At 40.3% G+C, this 13,380-nt stretch overlaps 1 protein-coding gene across 2 annotated transcripts in view; it reads left to right on the top strand.

Annotated features, from left to right (window-relative positions):
* SPHK2 (sphingosine kinase 2) overlaps nucleotides 1–13,048 on the top strand; it is a 31,649-nt gene extending 18,601 nt beyond the window's left edge. For both annotated transcript variants that reach the window (XM_087948159.1, XM_026682417.2), the window contains exons 3-6: nucleotides 3,835–3,984; nucleotides 6,668–6,762; nucleotides 7,699–7,814; nucleotides 10,560–13,048. In XM_087948159.1, the coding sequence (XP_087804285.1) occupies nucleotides 3,835–3,984; nucleotides 6,668–6,762; nucleotides 7,699–7,814; nucleotides 10,560–11,577 (1,379 nt within the window). In that variant the 3' untranslated portion in view covers nucleotides 11,578–13,048. The remainder of the gene's footprint in view (nucleotides 1–3,834; nucleotides 3,985–6,667; nucleotides 6,763–7,698; nucleotides 7,815–10,559) is intronic.
* Nucleotides 13,049–13,380: the final 332 nt, after the last annotated feature.

Raw genomic sequence — 13,380 nt, 5'->3', positions numbered from 1 at the left:
TCTCTGAGCTTGGTTGTTTTCTTGCAGACATGTCATTATCCAAACTAGGTGACATTATCAGTGCAAAAGAATTACAATTTTAACCTCCCTATATCAACCAATGTGAATTAAGTCCATGCAGCCAAGAAATTGGGTAATGTACAGTCTTACATATCCATACCAAAGAAATTAGATGCAAAATAGTATGCACATTGTTGAACTAATTCCTTATGGAAGTCAAATTTCAATTAAGAACGTACAAGGAAGAATACACAGTGTATTGAGAAAGAAAGATTAAATAGCCAGACAGGATTCCAAAAAATAGAGAATGTCATAGCAGAGAGCTAACACAGGATAAATAAAGAGCAAGAAAACATCTTTGTTTTCTTCACAAGAGCAAGGCTGTTTATATAAGGATGTATAAGGCTGCCTTACTCACTCAGTGTGACTCTGGACAACGTACAGCATAAACATAGAATAATATTTTTATTTATCAAGTTTCTACCCCGCCCATCTCACAAGTGATTCTGGGCAGTTTACAAATAAAATAGTATAAAACACATCTAAAAGCACAGTTAAAAACAAAATTAAAAACAAGGTTAACATTTACAAGTTAAAAGTAATACATCAATGTTAATGATAATTTAAAAACTAACCACAACTGATGTATACATACAAGTGTTAACATGTAAAATGGTACAGAAAGAATTGTGGCAATCATATTAAAATGTAGACTATTGTGAAGCTAATAAACTTATTGAAGATTTTATTCTTATGAAGAAGTTCTTTATGTAAAAAGAACATGTGCTAACAAACTGAATTTAGAGAAATTTCTGATTTAGGGAAGGGAGTGAAATGAGGACACACCTCAACTCAATGTTTATTGAGTTGTACACTGAATACATTATTAAAAGGGCAGGACTAGAATAGATGACAGCTGAAATCAAAATAATATTAGTGTTTTGCCTCAGGCAGGATTTGAACTAAACAATTTCCTGGTTTCTAGCATAATGATCTAACCACTACCCCAACTGGCTCTTAGCAAATTCATACTTGACATCTAAGAACTGAAGATGGTAGTATTGTTTTCTTGGATTTAAGAATATATACCAATGGATAGTGTAGTGGTGAAATAAAGAGGAGTTTTGCCTTCCCCCTAAAATCAATAACAGATCAATACAAGATCATGATAATAAAAGTCGGAATAGTTAAACCAACAGTCAAAATGGATCTGGAGACAATAAGAATCTGGGAAACCAGATTCTAGGGCAGAGGTGTCCAACCTTGACAATTTTAAGACCTGTGAACTTCAATTCCCAGAATTCCCAGTTGGCTGGGGAATTCTGGGAATTGAAATCTACAATTCTTAAATACCTTCACCTTGCACTGGATTGAGGCTGATTTTAAATAGTCATGCATACAAATTCATCAGTACATATGTAGATATATAGATCTTGTATGTAAATACAATATAATTTGGCACATTGAAAAATACCATTCAGACAGCTTTCAAATGCTCTGAGGTTTCAGCGTAGTAATGCTGAGTGTCTGTGACCTAAAATTAGCAGATTAGCTGTAGATCCTGAGAAGACCAATCAGTTATTTGGAGCTGCAGGCTTCAATTTTCAGGATTAATCTGTCTTTCCTTCTTGCCTGCGGTTTGGAAAAGTTGCTTTTATCTCGTGGGTGGAATTTGAGCAGGAAGCTTGCTCAAGGATTATAACTACTGTGCTGGCATTTTTAGATGCCTTCATGAGAAACCAGACAGCAGATTCTGCTTCCTAAAACATGAACTTAGCTAGTTTACCAGAGCAAATGCTGAAGTGATGGGATGATTTTCCTTGTATTCTAGGAAGATATCCCATAGTGAATATAATACTATACAGATAGTCCTTGACTTACAACCATTTGTTTAGTGATCGTTCAAAGTTACAGTGGCATTGAAAAAAGTGACTTATGACTGGTTTTTACAGCATCCCGATGGTCACGTGCTCAGATTTTGGTTGCTTGGCAACTAGCACGAATGTGTGACAGTTGCATTGTCCCTGGGTCATGTAATCACCTTTTGCGATCTTCTGACAAGCAAAGTCAGTGAGGAAACCAGATTCACTTAACAACCGTGTTACTAACTTAACAACTGCCATGATTCACTTAACGTGTCAAAAAAGGTGGTGTTGGAAGAAATGTCCATCTGGATTCAGTTCCAAGTGGGGAAAAAGACACTGGAATCAAGTTGCTTGGAAAGAAAGAAGGTTTACTAATGAACAGGATCACATGCCTTGAAGCTCCTGGGCGAAAAGGGAAGAGATACTGAGAGTGCCAGGGATTTTATGCCCTTTGTTGGGCTTTGAATTTGAGCTTGTGTTCTGATTGGTTGTCATGGGGCCATGCAGGGGTAACTTTGTAGGTTGTCTTTTGAGTCCCAGGCCTGGTTGACTCTTGTTGGTTGACGATGTAATGAAAGGGCTTTTGCCAATTCCTATTACGGCTCTGCCTGAAGGAGGTAGATCTTTGTTATGTAGAATAGACTGGCCCAGGTCTTAATGGCCCATTAATAAGGGGGGGGGGCTGAGTTTCTACTTCTCTTTTAGGGAAATATTCTGCCTTTTTAGTATATCCTAAAATATTTCATTTTCCCAGGAGAGAGGTGGGCTTTAACTTCCAACAGTGGTATAATGGGGGCCAGACTCACTTAACAGCTGTCTCACTTAACAGAAATGAAATTTTTGGACTCAATTGTGGTCCAAATTTGAGAATTCCCTATATTCAGATTTTCTTCAATTCAGCCTCGTAATTGACTAATTTTTTCCCCTTTCAGGCGTGCACCTAGGTTTGCTTTCTTACAAATCTAAATGTTAACCGTGACCAAATTTTAGACTGTTCTTCTCTCATAGCTATCAGTTTCTCTGCCCTTTGTACCCTTACACCCACTTAACTTATCTTTAGTATCTGCACAGATTAGAATACCAGGAGCTTTTGCCACTAGTCCCTTAATGTGTACAGTATGTGAAGTCGATTTTGTCATAGCAATGGATCTTGTATTTTATACTTTAGTTTTGCGCTAGGTTGAAGATAAATCCATAATTACTTATCTTGATGAGGACGGCAGAAAATATTGTTGGTAGTTTACTTTCTACTATCCAGGACATAACATATAAGCGCTGTTTGAGCAGGGTCCTCAGTATTGTCAGGGATGCTACACATCCTCTCTATGGCCAGTTTTCCTTGTTACTTTCTGGGAAGGAGCTTCATGGTATCTGAAGCAGAATATCTGGATTCAGCGTATATGGAGTTCCTCAGTCATCCAGGTCATGGTTGTCCCAAAGGTGCTTTTTCAAGAGGCAATTAGACTTCCTGTTTTTTTCTTTGAAGGCGTTTTGCTTCTCATCCAAGAAGCTTCTTCAGAGCTGAAGGATGAGAAGTGAAACATCTTCAAAGAAAAACCAGGAAGTCCAATTGCCTCTTGAAAAAGCACTTTTGGGACATCTGGATTCAGTCGCAGCTTTATTCCATATAGTATCAACCCTGTGATGAATGCTCAGAGTCCCCTCTTTCCACTATATATTGAAAATGGACAGTGATGTGTGTGTGTGTGTGTGTGTGTGTGTGTGTGTGTGTAGCATGTGTATATGTGTGTTATGTACGTGTATGGGTATATACTTTTTTTTAGAGTGGGCAACAGAATTTCATTTTTAATATATGCCAGTGTGCGCACAGTAAATAAAGCTTGTCTGTCTGTCTGTCTGTCTGTCTGTCTGTCTGTCTGTCTGTCTGTCTGTCTGTCTATCTAATTTTCTCAGGGCTCCTTGGAAATCAGAATGCTTAAATCTTCTTCTTGTCTTTTCCTACCTTAAGAGATTGACCATAATCTACTGCCACGTTCCCGCCGCCTGCTCCTCTTGCTCAACCCCTTTGGAGGCAAAGGTAACGCATTGCAGTGGTGTCAGAGTCACATCCTTCCCATGATTACCGAGGCAGATATCAGCTTCAACTTGATCCAAACAGGTAAAGCTCCAATAGAGCGGGGGGAAAGTGACCTTAAGAATACTAGATGACTTTATCTCTTGGTGGCCTTCTCCATGCTGGTACATTCCAGATGCCTTAGGGTTGCAGCTCCCAGAATCCCATTGGCCCTGCAAGTTGGAATTATGGGAATCAAAGTCCATATGCATCAGAAGACCAGCAGTACGGGGGAAGTTGTCCTAGGAAACAAATCATAACCTATAATAATTCCTTTCAAGGGATTAATTTTTTGGAACCATCATAGGTAGAACAAGAATGCAAAACTGATTTAGGGATATATTCAATGACTATGGTTTTCCAGGATGCCAGGTGGTGGTGATGAGGATGATGATATTCTTTGCCCTTTTTTTTAACTAGAGTAATCCTTATTTGAACTAATTTCTTATAGTAGTTAAGGCAGCAAACTAAAAAAATCAAGAGATTGTGAGTTCTAGTCCCGCCTTGGGCATGAAACCAACTGGTGACCTTGAGCCGGTGATTCTCCTAGGAAGCAAGCAATGCTGAACCACTTCCAAAAATTCTGCAGAGAAAATGGCAGGGACTTCTTCTTGTCCAGGCAATCACTAGGAGTCAACTCTGACTCAGACACACACACACACACACACACACACACACACACACAAAATCCTGCTTATATTACGTGTTTTGATTCTTTTATATATCAAAGTAGTGAGAAACAATATTTTTTGGCAATTGTGGCCAAAGAGCATTCTAGGACAAAAGAAAAGAGTTGAGACACCATAAATTCTTGGATCAAAATGCCAAGATTTGTCTCCTCTCACCCTTGCCGCATGTGGTGTAGATCTCTGGTTGATTTATCAGGGTGTTGTTAAGTCAAGTGGTAGAGATTTCTCACTTCCAGTTTTTTTAACCACGAGAACAGCAGAAGAGCTCTAAATTTGACTGGATTACACTACTGAAAAGAGAAAGCTAGAAACGGAAAACTAAGAGTGGATTGTGGAAAATATAATGTGAGCTCAGTCAACTTTTAACATCCCATGTTGATTATGAGGTGGAGAGGAAAACCCAATATTATTGAAATGAAATCTAATATAGGTAGCCCTTGGCATATGACCATACTTGAGCCTAAAATTCTGCTAAGCAAAAATTTTAAGTGATTTTTGCCCAATTTTACAACCTTTTTGGCCACAGTTAAGTGAATCACTCTAGTTGTTAAGTTAGAAGTCGATCGTTAAGTGATTCTGGGTTCCCTGTTGACTTTGCTTGTCAGAGGGTCGCAAAAAGTGATCACGTGACCCTGGGACACTGCAACTCTCTTAAATATATGCCAGTGGTGAAGCATCTGAATTTTGAACATGTAACCACGGGGATGCTAAAATAGTCGTCAATGTGAAAAACAGTCATTTTTTTCAGTGCCATATAAGTTTGAACAGTGACTAAATGAACTGTTGAAGACTACCTGTATTCTGCATTGGGGGTTAAGGTTGGTGCACTTACTTTATTGCTAAATTGAACCAAGATGCTTCAAAAAATCATCAAAACAGAAGGATAGATGTGTGTTTACTATTCATGTTTTCACCAAATTAATCTTGGAATGATAGTGGAATTAATCTCCAAACAAAAAAATAGATTTTGTTGTGTGTAGAAATGGCTGCAACCAACAGTTCTCCAAAGAAATAAAGCCACAAGTTTTGATGCCCCATTCTTGAAAATAAAAAATCCAGCTGCTAAACTCAATACTATTCTCATCCATTGTTGGATATATTGATCTATGGGGAGAGAAAACGTGACGTCTTCTTGGCAGCCCACATATTTAAAAAAAGATATAAAGAAAACTAACAGCTAGAGGGTTGGTGAGATTCAATGAAATTGTGCTAAATAGAACATACTTTTTTTTTTTCACAAGATGATATGCTTAGTGGATCGCAGTTTCTTGTAGAAAACAATGAAACTATCATCATAGACAATTCTATGTAGCATAAATCATAGACATCTGTGAGTTAGGTTAGCGAAAAGAAATCTCAAAATTCAGGATTAGCTATTAGAATTTGCTATATCTGCCTTTGCTTCAGGGTTCTCCAGAGGGCAGGATTGACTACATCTGAAGAATGATCTAGAATGTACTAGGTTTTACCAAATAAACCTGAAGATCTTGTAACATTTGAGAACAGGGGTATCCATGAGAACCCTTATACAAGAGTGGGGCAGCTGCGAGGGTATCTTTTTCGGGAGAAGGTATTTCTCCAGCCAAGCCTTCCCTAGGAAAACTTTAAAGAAATACAATTTCCCTTCCACCTCTGTCCTTCTCTCCAGTGTTTTTCACCACTGAGAATAATTATGCTTCCTGCTGCTGATGTTGCATGTAACATCATAAACACAAAACACCTCACCCAAAGCTTTGCATAATCACTAAAATATGATTAGAATTTATTGTTCACCAAAATGTGGAAATTACAGCTATTTCTTTATAGCCCAGATTTTCATCCACAGCACCAGTCACGCACCACTCTGTACAATAACTTCAACCATTCAGTAATTAATGCAACAGCGTCTCCACCCCATATATTTATAAACAGCCATTTCCTTGTCACAGAAGACAAGTCACAGTTGTCTCCAGGAGACCAGACACTGAAGAGGCTGTCCGGTCAGAAAACAGAGTTGGAGCTCAGCTACTTAATTTTATGCCTATCCTTGTCTTCCCCAGAGAGACAGAACCACGCCCGGGAGCTGGTGCAGAGCATCTCTTTAGATGAATGGGATGGTATTGTGGCCATTTCAGGAGACGGACTCCTTCACGAGGTATTGTTCAAACAACAACAACAAAAAGACAATTCATAACTCCTGCTCAAAACCACTTCTGGTTACCCGCAGAGCTTCTTTGTTGCTTCCCTTAAAACTGGAAAAACATTAAATTCTCTGGTCTATTTGGGTGGGATTTGGAGAAGAAAATACCTCTCCTGTTCCACCTTTTATCCTCACTGTGATAAAAATCAATCATCATAATTATTTCAGGGAACTTTTCACAAACCAATAGCTCAATTTCTAAACAACATTTTGTGTACTATTATTATAGATATACTCACCTTCCACTAACATATATTTATGGCCAAGATAAAAATTTAAAGACAGCTGTGAAAATGTATAAAGTGGGAGTGGGGAAAAGATGCTAATTGAGAAAATCGGAATTTCCTGGATTTTGTTTTGTATTTTTCTATCTTTTTGCTAAAATCTGGCTTTTAGGTTTAATCTATGTAGTGCACAGGCAGACAAATCAGCCAAAGATTTTCTTTAAATAGTGCCTTATTCCTGAGACAGATTTTTGCTACATTAGCTCATCCTTTTCTCAATTGGCACTCTCCATATATGTTGAATTTTAATCTCCATATACAAGAAGTCCTCGTCTTATAGCCACAATTGGGAACAGAAATTCCACCTCTAAGCAATGTGGTCATAAAATAGTCGTGCCCAATTTTACAACCTTTTTTGCCCTCATCATTAAGTGAATAATGCAGTCAAGTAAATCCAGCTTCTCCCATTGACTTTGCTTGTCAGAAACTCTGCTGAGCAAATCCTCAGCCCAAAGTGTGGTTGTGTGACCATGGGAGAAACAGTCATTTGTAGCTTTGAATCTGGATCATAAGTACCCCTATATAGGTCATAGTTTGGAACAGCCACTAAGTGATCAGTCATTAGTCGAGGACTACCTGTATTCACCCTTCTCTGCTTCCCTTTCAGGTTATTAACGGTTTGATGGAACGTCCTGACTGGGAGGAAGCAGTTAAAATGCCTCTTGGGATTCTTCCCTGCGGATCTGGGAATGCCGTGGCAGCTGCTGTTAATTGTAGTGCTGGGTAAGTGAGAAAGCTTCACTAAAATGTATACAGTGGGGTACTCCAAGGCTCTTTCTTAGGCCCAGTATTCTTCAATATCTTCATCAATTATTTGGATGAGGGGATAGATGGGGAACTCATCAAATTTGCAGACAACACCAAGCTGGCAGGAATAGCCAACACTCCAGAAGATAGGCTTAAGATACAGAAGGATCTTGACAGACTTGAACATTGGGCACTATCTAACAAAATGAAATTCAGTGATGAAAAACGTAAGGTTCTGCATTTAGGCAAGAAAAACCAAATGCACAGGTGTAGTATAGGTGGTACCTGGCTCAATAGTAGTAACTGTGAGAGGGATCTTGGAGTCCTAGTAGACAATCACTTAAATATGAGCCAGAAGTGTGCTGCAGCTGCACAGAAACCCCAATGCATTCCTAAGTTGCATTTATAGAGGGATAGAATCAAGATCCCATGATGTGTTATTACCGCTTTATAAAACCTTGATAAGACCACATCTAGAGTATTGCATCCAATTTTGGTCACCATGATTAAAAAAGATGTTGAGACTCTAGAAAGAGTGCAGAAAAGAGCAACAAGGATGAGTAGGGGACTGGAGGTTAAAACATATAAAGAACGGTTGCTGGAATTGGGTATGTCTATTTTAGTGAAAAGAAGGACTAGGGGTGACATGATAGAGCAGTGTTCCAATATCTCAGGGGTTGCCACAAAGAAGATGGAGTCAGGCTATTCTCCTGATCACCTGAGGGCAGGACAAGAAGCAACAGATGGAAACTTAATCAAGGAGAGAAGCAACCCAAAACTGAGGAGAAATTTCCTATAGTTAGAACAATTAATTCATGCTCCAACATTGAATGCTCCAACATTGGAAGTTTTAAAGAACAGATTGGACAACCATTTCTCTGAAATGGTATAGGATTTCCTGCCTGAGCAAGGGGTTGGACTAGAAGACCTCCAAGGTCCCTTCTAACTCTGTTATTATATTTCTGTTCTAAAATCCTGGGAAGGGGCGGCCATTGTCCATCATGATCTTAGCCTTGCAATTAGCCCAGTAACCCAAGCTAGAAGGTGTCAACGTTGAATCTTGTGTTCTCTAAGGTTCAGTCCTTGGATAGGTGAACCTAAATCATGCAAGAGTATCAGGGAGCATGCACAGAAAGTCTTCTTTCTTCTCCCACAAATAACAACTTTGTGCCTGTGATTCATAAGCGAAGCTTGCAGGACATGGCTTTGAAACGGATCCCGTAATTAATTAGATAAAAGTGGCCTGTTTGAAAAGATGCATAAGCATTTATTAGGGCAGAGAGGAGCACTGACATTAATTGGCCTGCTTTGTGGTGTGGGGTAATGAACATCATAACCATTTACTAAGTTTCTATCCTGCAAAGCTCCACCCATGTTTCACCCTCCTAATAACTTATAAGGATCTTGACAGTGAGCAATACTTGGCTGATCATGTCAGGCCTGGCTCCTACTTGGATGGCAGATTGCTAAGAAATAGCAGGGCTGAGTGTTCGAAGTGGATACAGAATTAAGACAATAACATCCCACTTCTGAAATATAACCAAGAAAAAGTGCATTACCAGAAGTTGAGCTTGATTCAGAGACTTTCCCTTTAATTCTGTACTTACCATTTAGATAAGAATATGTTATTTTTCCTTTTTTTTAGATTTTGAAAAAAAAGGGGGGGAAATTGATGGGTTAAGTCTCTATAAGAATGTCAACATTTTCAAGCCGAAAAGGATGAAATGTTGGTCTTAACCTCCATGTACTTATTTATGTATCACATTTTTACACCACCCATCTTACTTAAGTGACTTTAGGCAGTTTACAATAAAAATTATTCCTCTAGATTTGAATAGAAAAAGCTTATACAGGCTTAAGTCTCCCCCGGCCCCCGAAGATCTTGTGATTAAGAACTGATACAAATAATCCCCTCTTATTTACTAATAAATAATAACAACAACCTTCCAGTGTATGTGAGGCTGGAATGAACGGTTCAAGGGAGATTTCTCTCCAGGTGGGGATATGTCTTGAGAAGTATGAGCAAGTGACATATCCTCTGAATCAAATATTATGACAAATGCCTAATCATGTTGATCAGGGACCATTACCATGTCTGTAGGCAGCCCCCCCAGAAGATAAAAAGCAAAGTTGAAACCCCAAGTGCATCCTCCAGCTGTAAAATGATTGTCCACCTATTTTGTTTCCTAAATTTGCAGGTAAAAGTAGATTTCCTGTACAGGTAGCCCTCGACTTACAACCATTTGCTTAGGGATTGTTCAGTGTTACTGAAAAAAATGACTTGTGACTGTTTTTCACATGACCATTGCAGCATCCCCATGATCACGTGTTCAGAATTCAGATGCTTGGCGGCTGACCCGCATTTATGATGGTTGCAGTATCCCAGGGTCGTTTGATCCCCACTTTTGTGACCTCCTCATAAGCAAAGTCAATGGGGAAGCCAGATTCACTTAACAAATGTGGCAAGAAAGTTCTTAAAATAGGGCAAAACTCACTTAACAAGTTTCTCCCTTAGCAACAAAAATTTGGCCTCAATTATGGTCATAAGTCGATGGCTATCTATATGTTGTTTCTGAACGCTTATTCCCGGATGATGTCCTGCCCTTTTTGCCCTTCTGAAGAGATGGAGATTGATGGGTTGCATGGCACTGCCATCCACTTGACAGGTGACTGTGAGCAGTTTTCATTGTTCTGTCTCTGTTTTTTTGTCCCATTGGCCAGGTTTGAGCAAGTCTTGGGCCAGGAGCTGCTGACAAACTGCACCCTTCTGCTCTGCCATGGGGCAGTTTCTCCCTTGGACCTGGTCTCCATCACACCTTCATCAGGCTCCCGTGTCTTCTCTTTCCTGAGTGTCGCTTGGGGTTTCATTTCAGATGTGGACATTGAAAGTGAGAAGTATCGGCACATGGGCCCAGCCCGGTTCACCTTGGGGACCATGGTTCGCCTGGCTTCCCTCAACACTTACCGGGGCCGGCTGTCCTACCTTCCTGCTATGGGTTGTGCAACTCATCGGCCGATTTTGCGCAGTATCACCGTGGCTGCCAATGGGAGCCTTCCCTTCCAACGCCTGCCCCTCCACCGCACGGTGTCCGATATGGGCCTTTGTGAGGAGCGCCAAGCCTTCTGCTATCATGAGATGGAGTCAGCTGAGGAGCCCACTCCCTCACCCAGCTCCCCGCCTTCTTCTTCCAGCTTCCAAGCATCCAACTTCAGTTTTGAAACCTTGTCAGAAGTGACGGTAGACAAGGAGTCCCAGCATACCGATCTGCCCAAAGTTCTACCAAACCGGTTGCCTTCTGCCCGGCAAATACATGGCCCTTTGGATGACTTTCTGGCCCCACTTGAAGAACCGGTGCCCAAGTCCTGGGTGACGGTGGAGGATGATTTTGTGCTGGTGTTGGCCATTTACCAGACTCATTTAGGGGCAGACCTCTTCACCATGCCCACAGCTGGCTTTAATGATGGTCTTATCCATCTTTGCTTTATCAGGGCAGGTATCTCCCGGGCAAGCATGATTCGCCTCTTCTTAGCTATGGAGAAAGGCACCCATTTTGATCATGAGAATCCTTATTTTACGCACCTCCCTGTCCAAGCTTTCCGCATAGAGCCTCTCACTCACAAGGGAATCATCACTATTGATGGGGAACGAGTGGATTATGGACCCATTCAGGGACAAATCCATCATGGGATTGCCAACTTAGTTACTGGGATCAACAGATCTAAGCTGTCTACCTTCTGATGGGATGTGTTAATTCTCTTACAGAGACTAACAGTTCTAATTGTGTTTCCTTCTATCTGTTCTTCAGCCACTAGAGGGCAAGCTGCTTAAAATGACTCATTACCCTTCTAGGCTTTTGAGCGCACACATCATATATCTTAATCAATGCATCTAGAGTGTTTTAACCATTGCTTTCCAAGAGATGCAATGATCTAAAGATGACTTCCTTCCTTCAACTCACTGCCTGGACAGGCCGCTTCAAGATTTTCCATCACTCAGAAGCCACTGGGCTCCAAGTCTCTTGATTTGAGTGAGGTGGAACACAAATATAAAGTCCTTGTGTCTATTTCTAATCCCTCAATTATTCATCTGGGATTTCCATAATTCCACCCAGCATTTCTTTCTGTCATACTTTACTAACCCTAAGTTAGCTCTTCTTGTAGGGCTTAGAGATACCTTGGCAATAGCCTTTCTCACTACTGAAGGTTGGAAACAGTGAGTAGCCATCATTCTATCCACTCTATATTTTTGCCAATACTTTAAAAATCCTGGTTTACTTAAAGCTGTAGGGCCAGGATGATCGTTTTAACTCTAGAAGTCCTAGAGGAATTGAACACTAAAGTTCCCTCTGTCCTTTAGAACTGAAATTTGCCTGATTTTTCAGCACTTGATTTAAAACACTGAACTTTGCATTTAAGAAAAACTTTAGGTTCCACTGGTGAAACGTGCTTCCTCTGTGCCCTTTCTCCAAATGGCCAGTCAGCCTCCTTCCTATTCCACGGTCTTATCAACCTTTTGCTCACACTTCAAAAGAGCTAAAGGATGGGGACTGAGCAAGGCAGACCCTGATGGTTCTGCTCTTGACATGCACTCTTGATAGGCTACCTATCCTCCATATAAACTGGAGTTGGGAAACTTAGGTCCTTCCAAATACTGATGGACTACAAAACCCATCCCTGATTGCTGGTCATATGGGCTGGGGCAAAAGAATACTATTTGAAGACCACAGGTTTCCTTTAGCTTCCCAGCCTAAATACAGGCTGGGGGAATTATGCACCTGAAACTGGACATTGAATGTATTGGATAACTTGCTAAATGCTGTTTGTTGGAGTGTTTTGTTGTCTGTTTTGTTTAGATGCATTAATTAAGGCCAATTGTTTTGTCTTCTCTCCTGGTTTACAGGGGGTTGCACTTGGGTGGTCCTGCTATTTTTCCTCTCCATGGATGACCAAAGCTGTATAAGGAAAGGAAGAGGGCCCTGTTTTCTGAAACCTACAATTGTTGATTTCTAACCAGCTTATGGTATGCTAGAGGGAGCTTGAAGTACCTTCTCCCTTTCATATCATGACTTAAAAGTGGCTTCATTTTAGGAATACACTGGATGAATGTAACTGGATTTTTCTTGTGGGAAGAATTGTGTTAAGGTGGCTGTTTTTCCCCTCCCCACCATGTGGGGGCTAACAAGAAATTAAATTAAACTGTAATAGATAAGTGTCTGATGTGAGACAATGCTTATAATATGTGTCCTCTTTCTCTTTCTTTCTCTGTTGTAATTAATTTCAAACCAGGAGATCAAGTTGGCTAACTTCTCCCTTGTCCAACTTTTCCCAAGTTCATGCAGTGATAATCTCTACAGCAAGTAATCGCTTAAGATTGGATCTCAACTCACTTCAGTTTCTATGCCAACTTTAATAGAAACTGGCTGATTTCAAAAAGCTTAGCAGGAGTGCCTGATTAATACTTCAATGAGAGACCACCTTGGAAAGCCAAAACCGTGGGAAAGCTGGAAAAATATCCTGAACCTGGGAGAAAACAGCAAAACTA

The sequence above is a fragment of the Notechis scutatus genome, chromosome Z (genome assembly GCF_049901735.1).
Source record: "Notechis scutatus isolate UNSWTSFEM ecotype Mainland chromosome Z, rNotScu1.2, whole genome shotgun sequence".
Taxonomy (NCBI): Eukaryota; Metazoa; Chordata; class Lepidosauria; order Squamata; family Elapidae; genus Notechis; species Notechis scutatus.
Note: the sequence above shows the minus strand (reverse complement) of the source record. Positions and strands in the feature narration are given on the sequence as shown.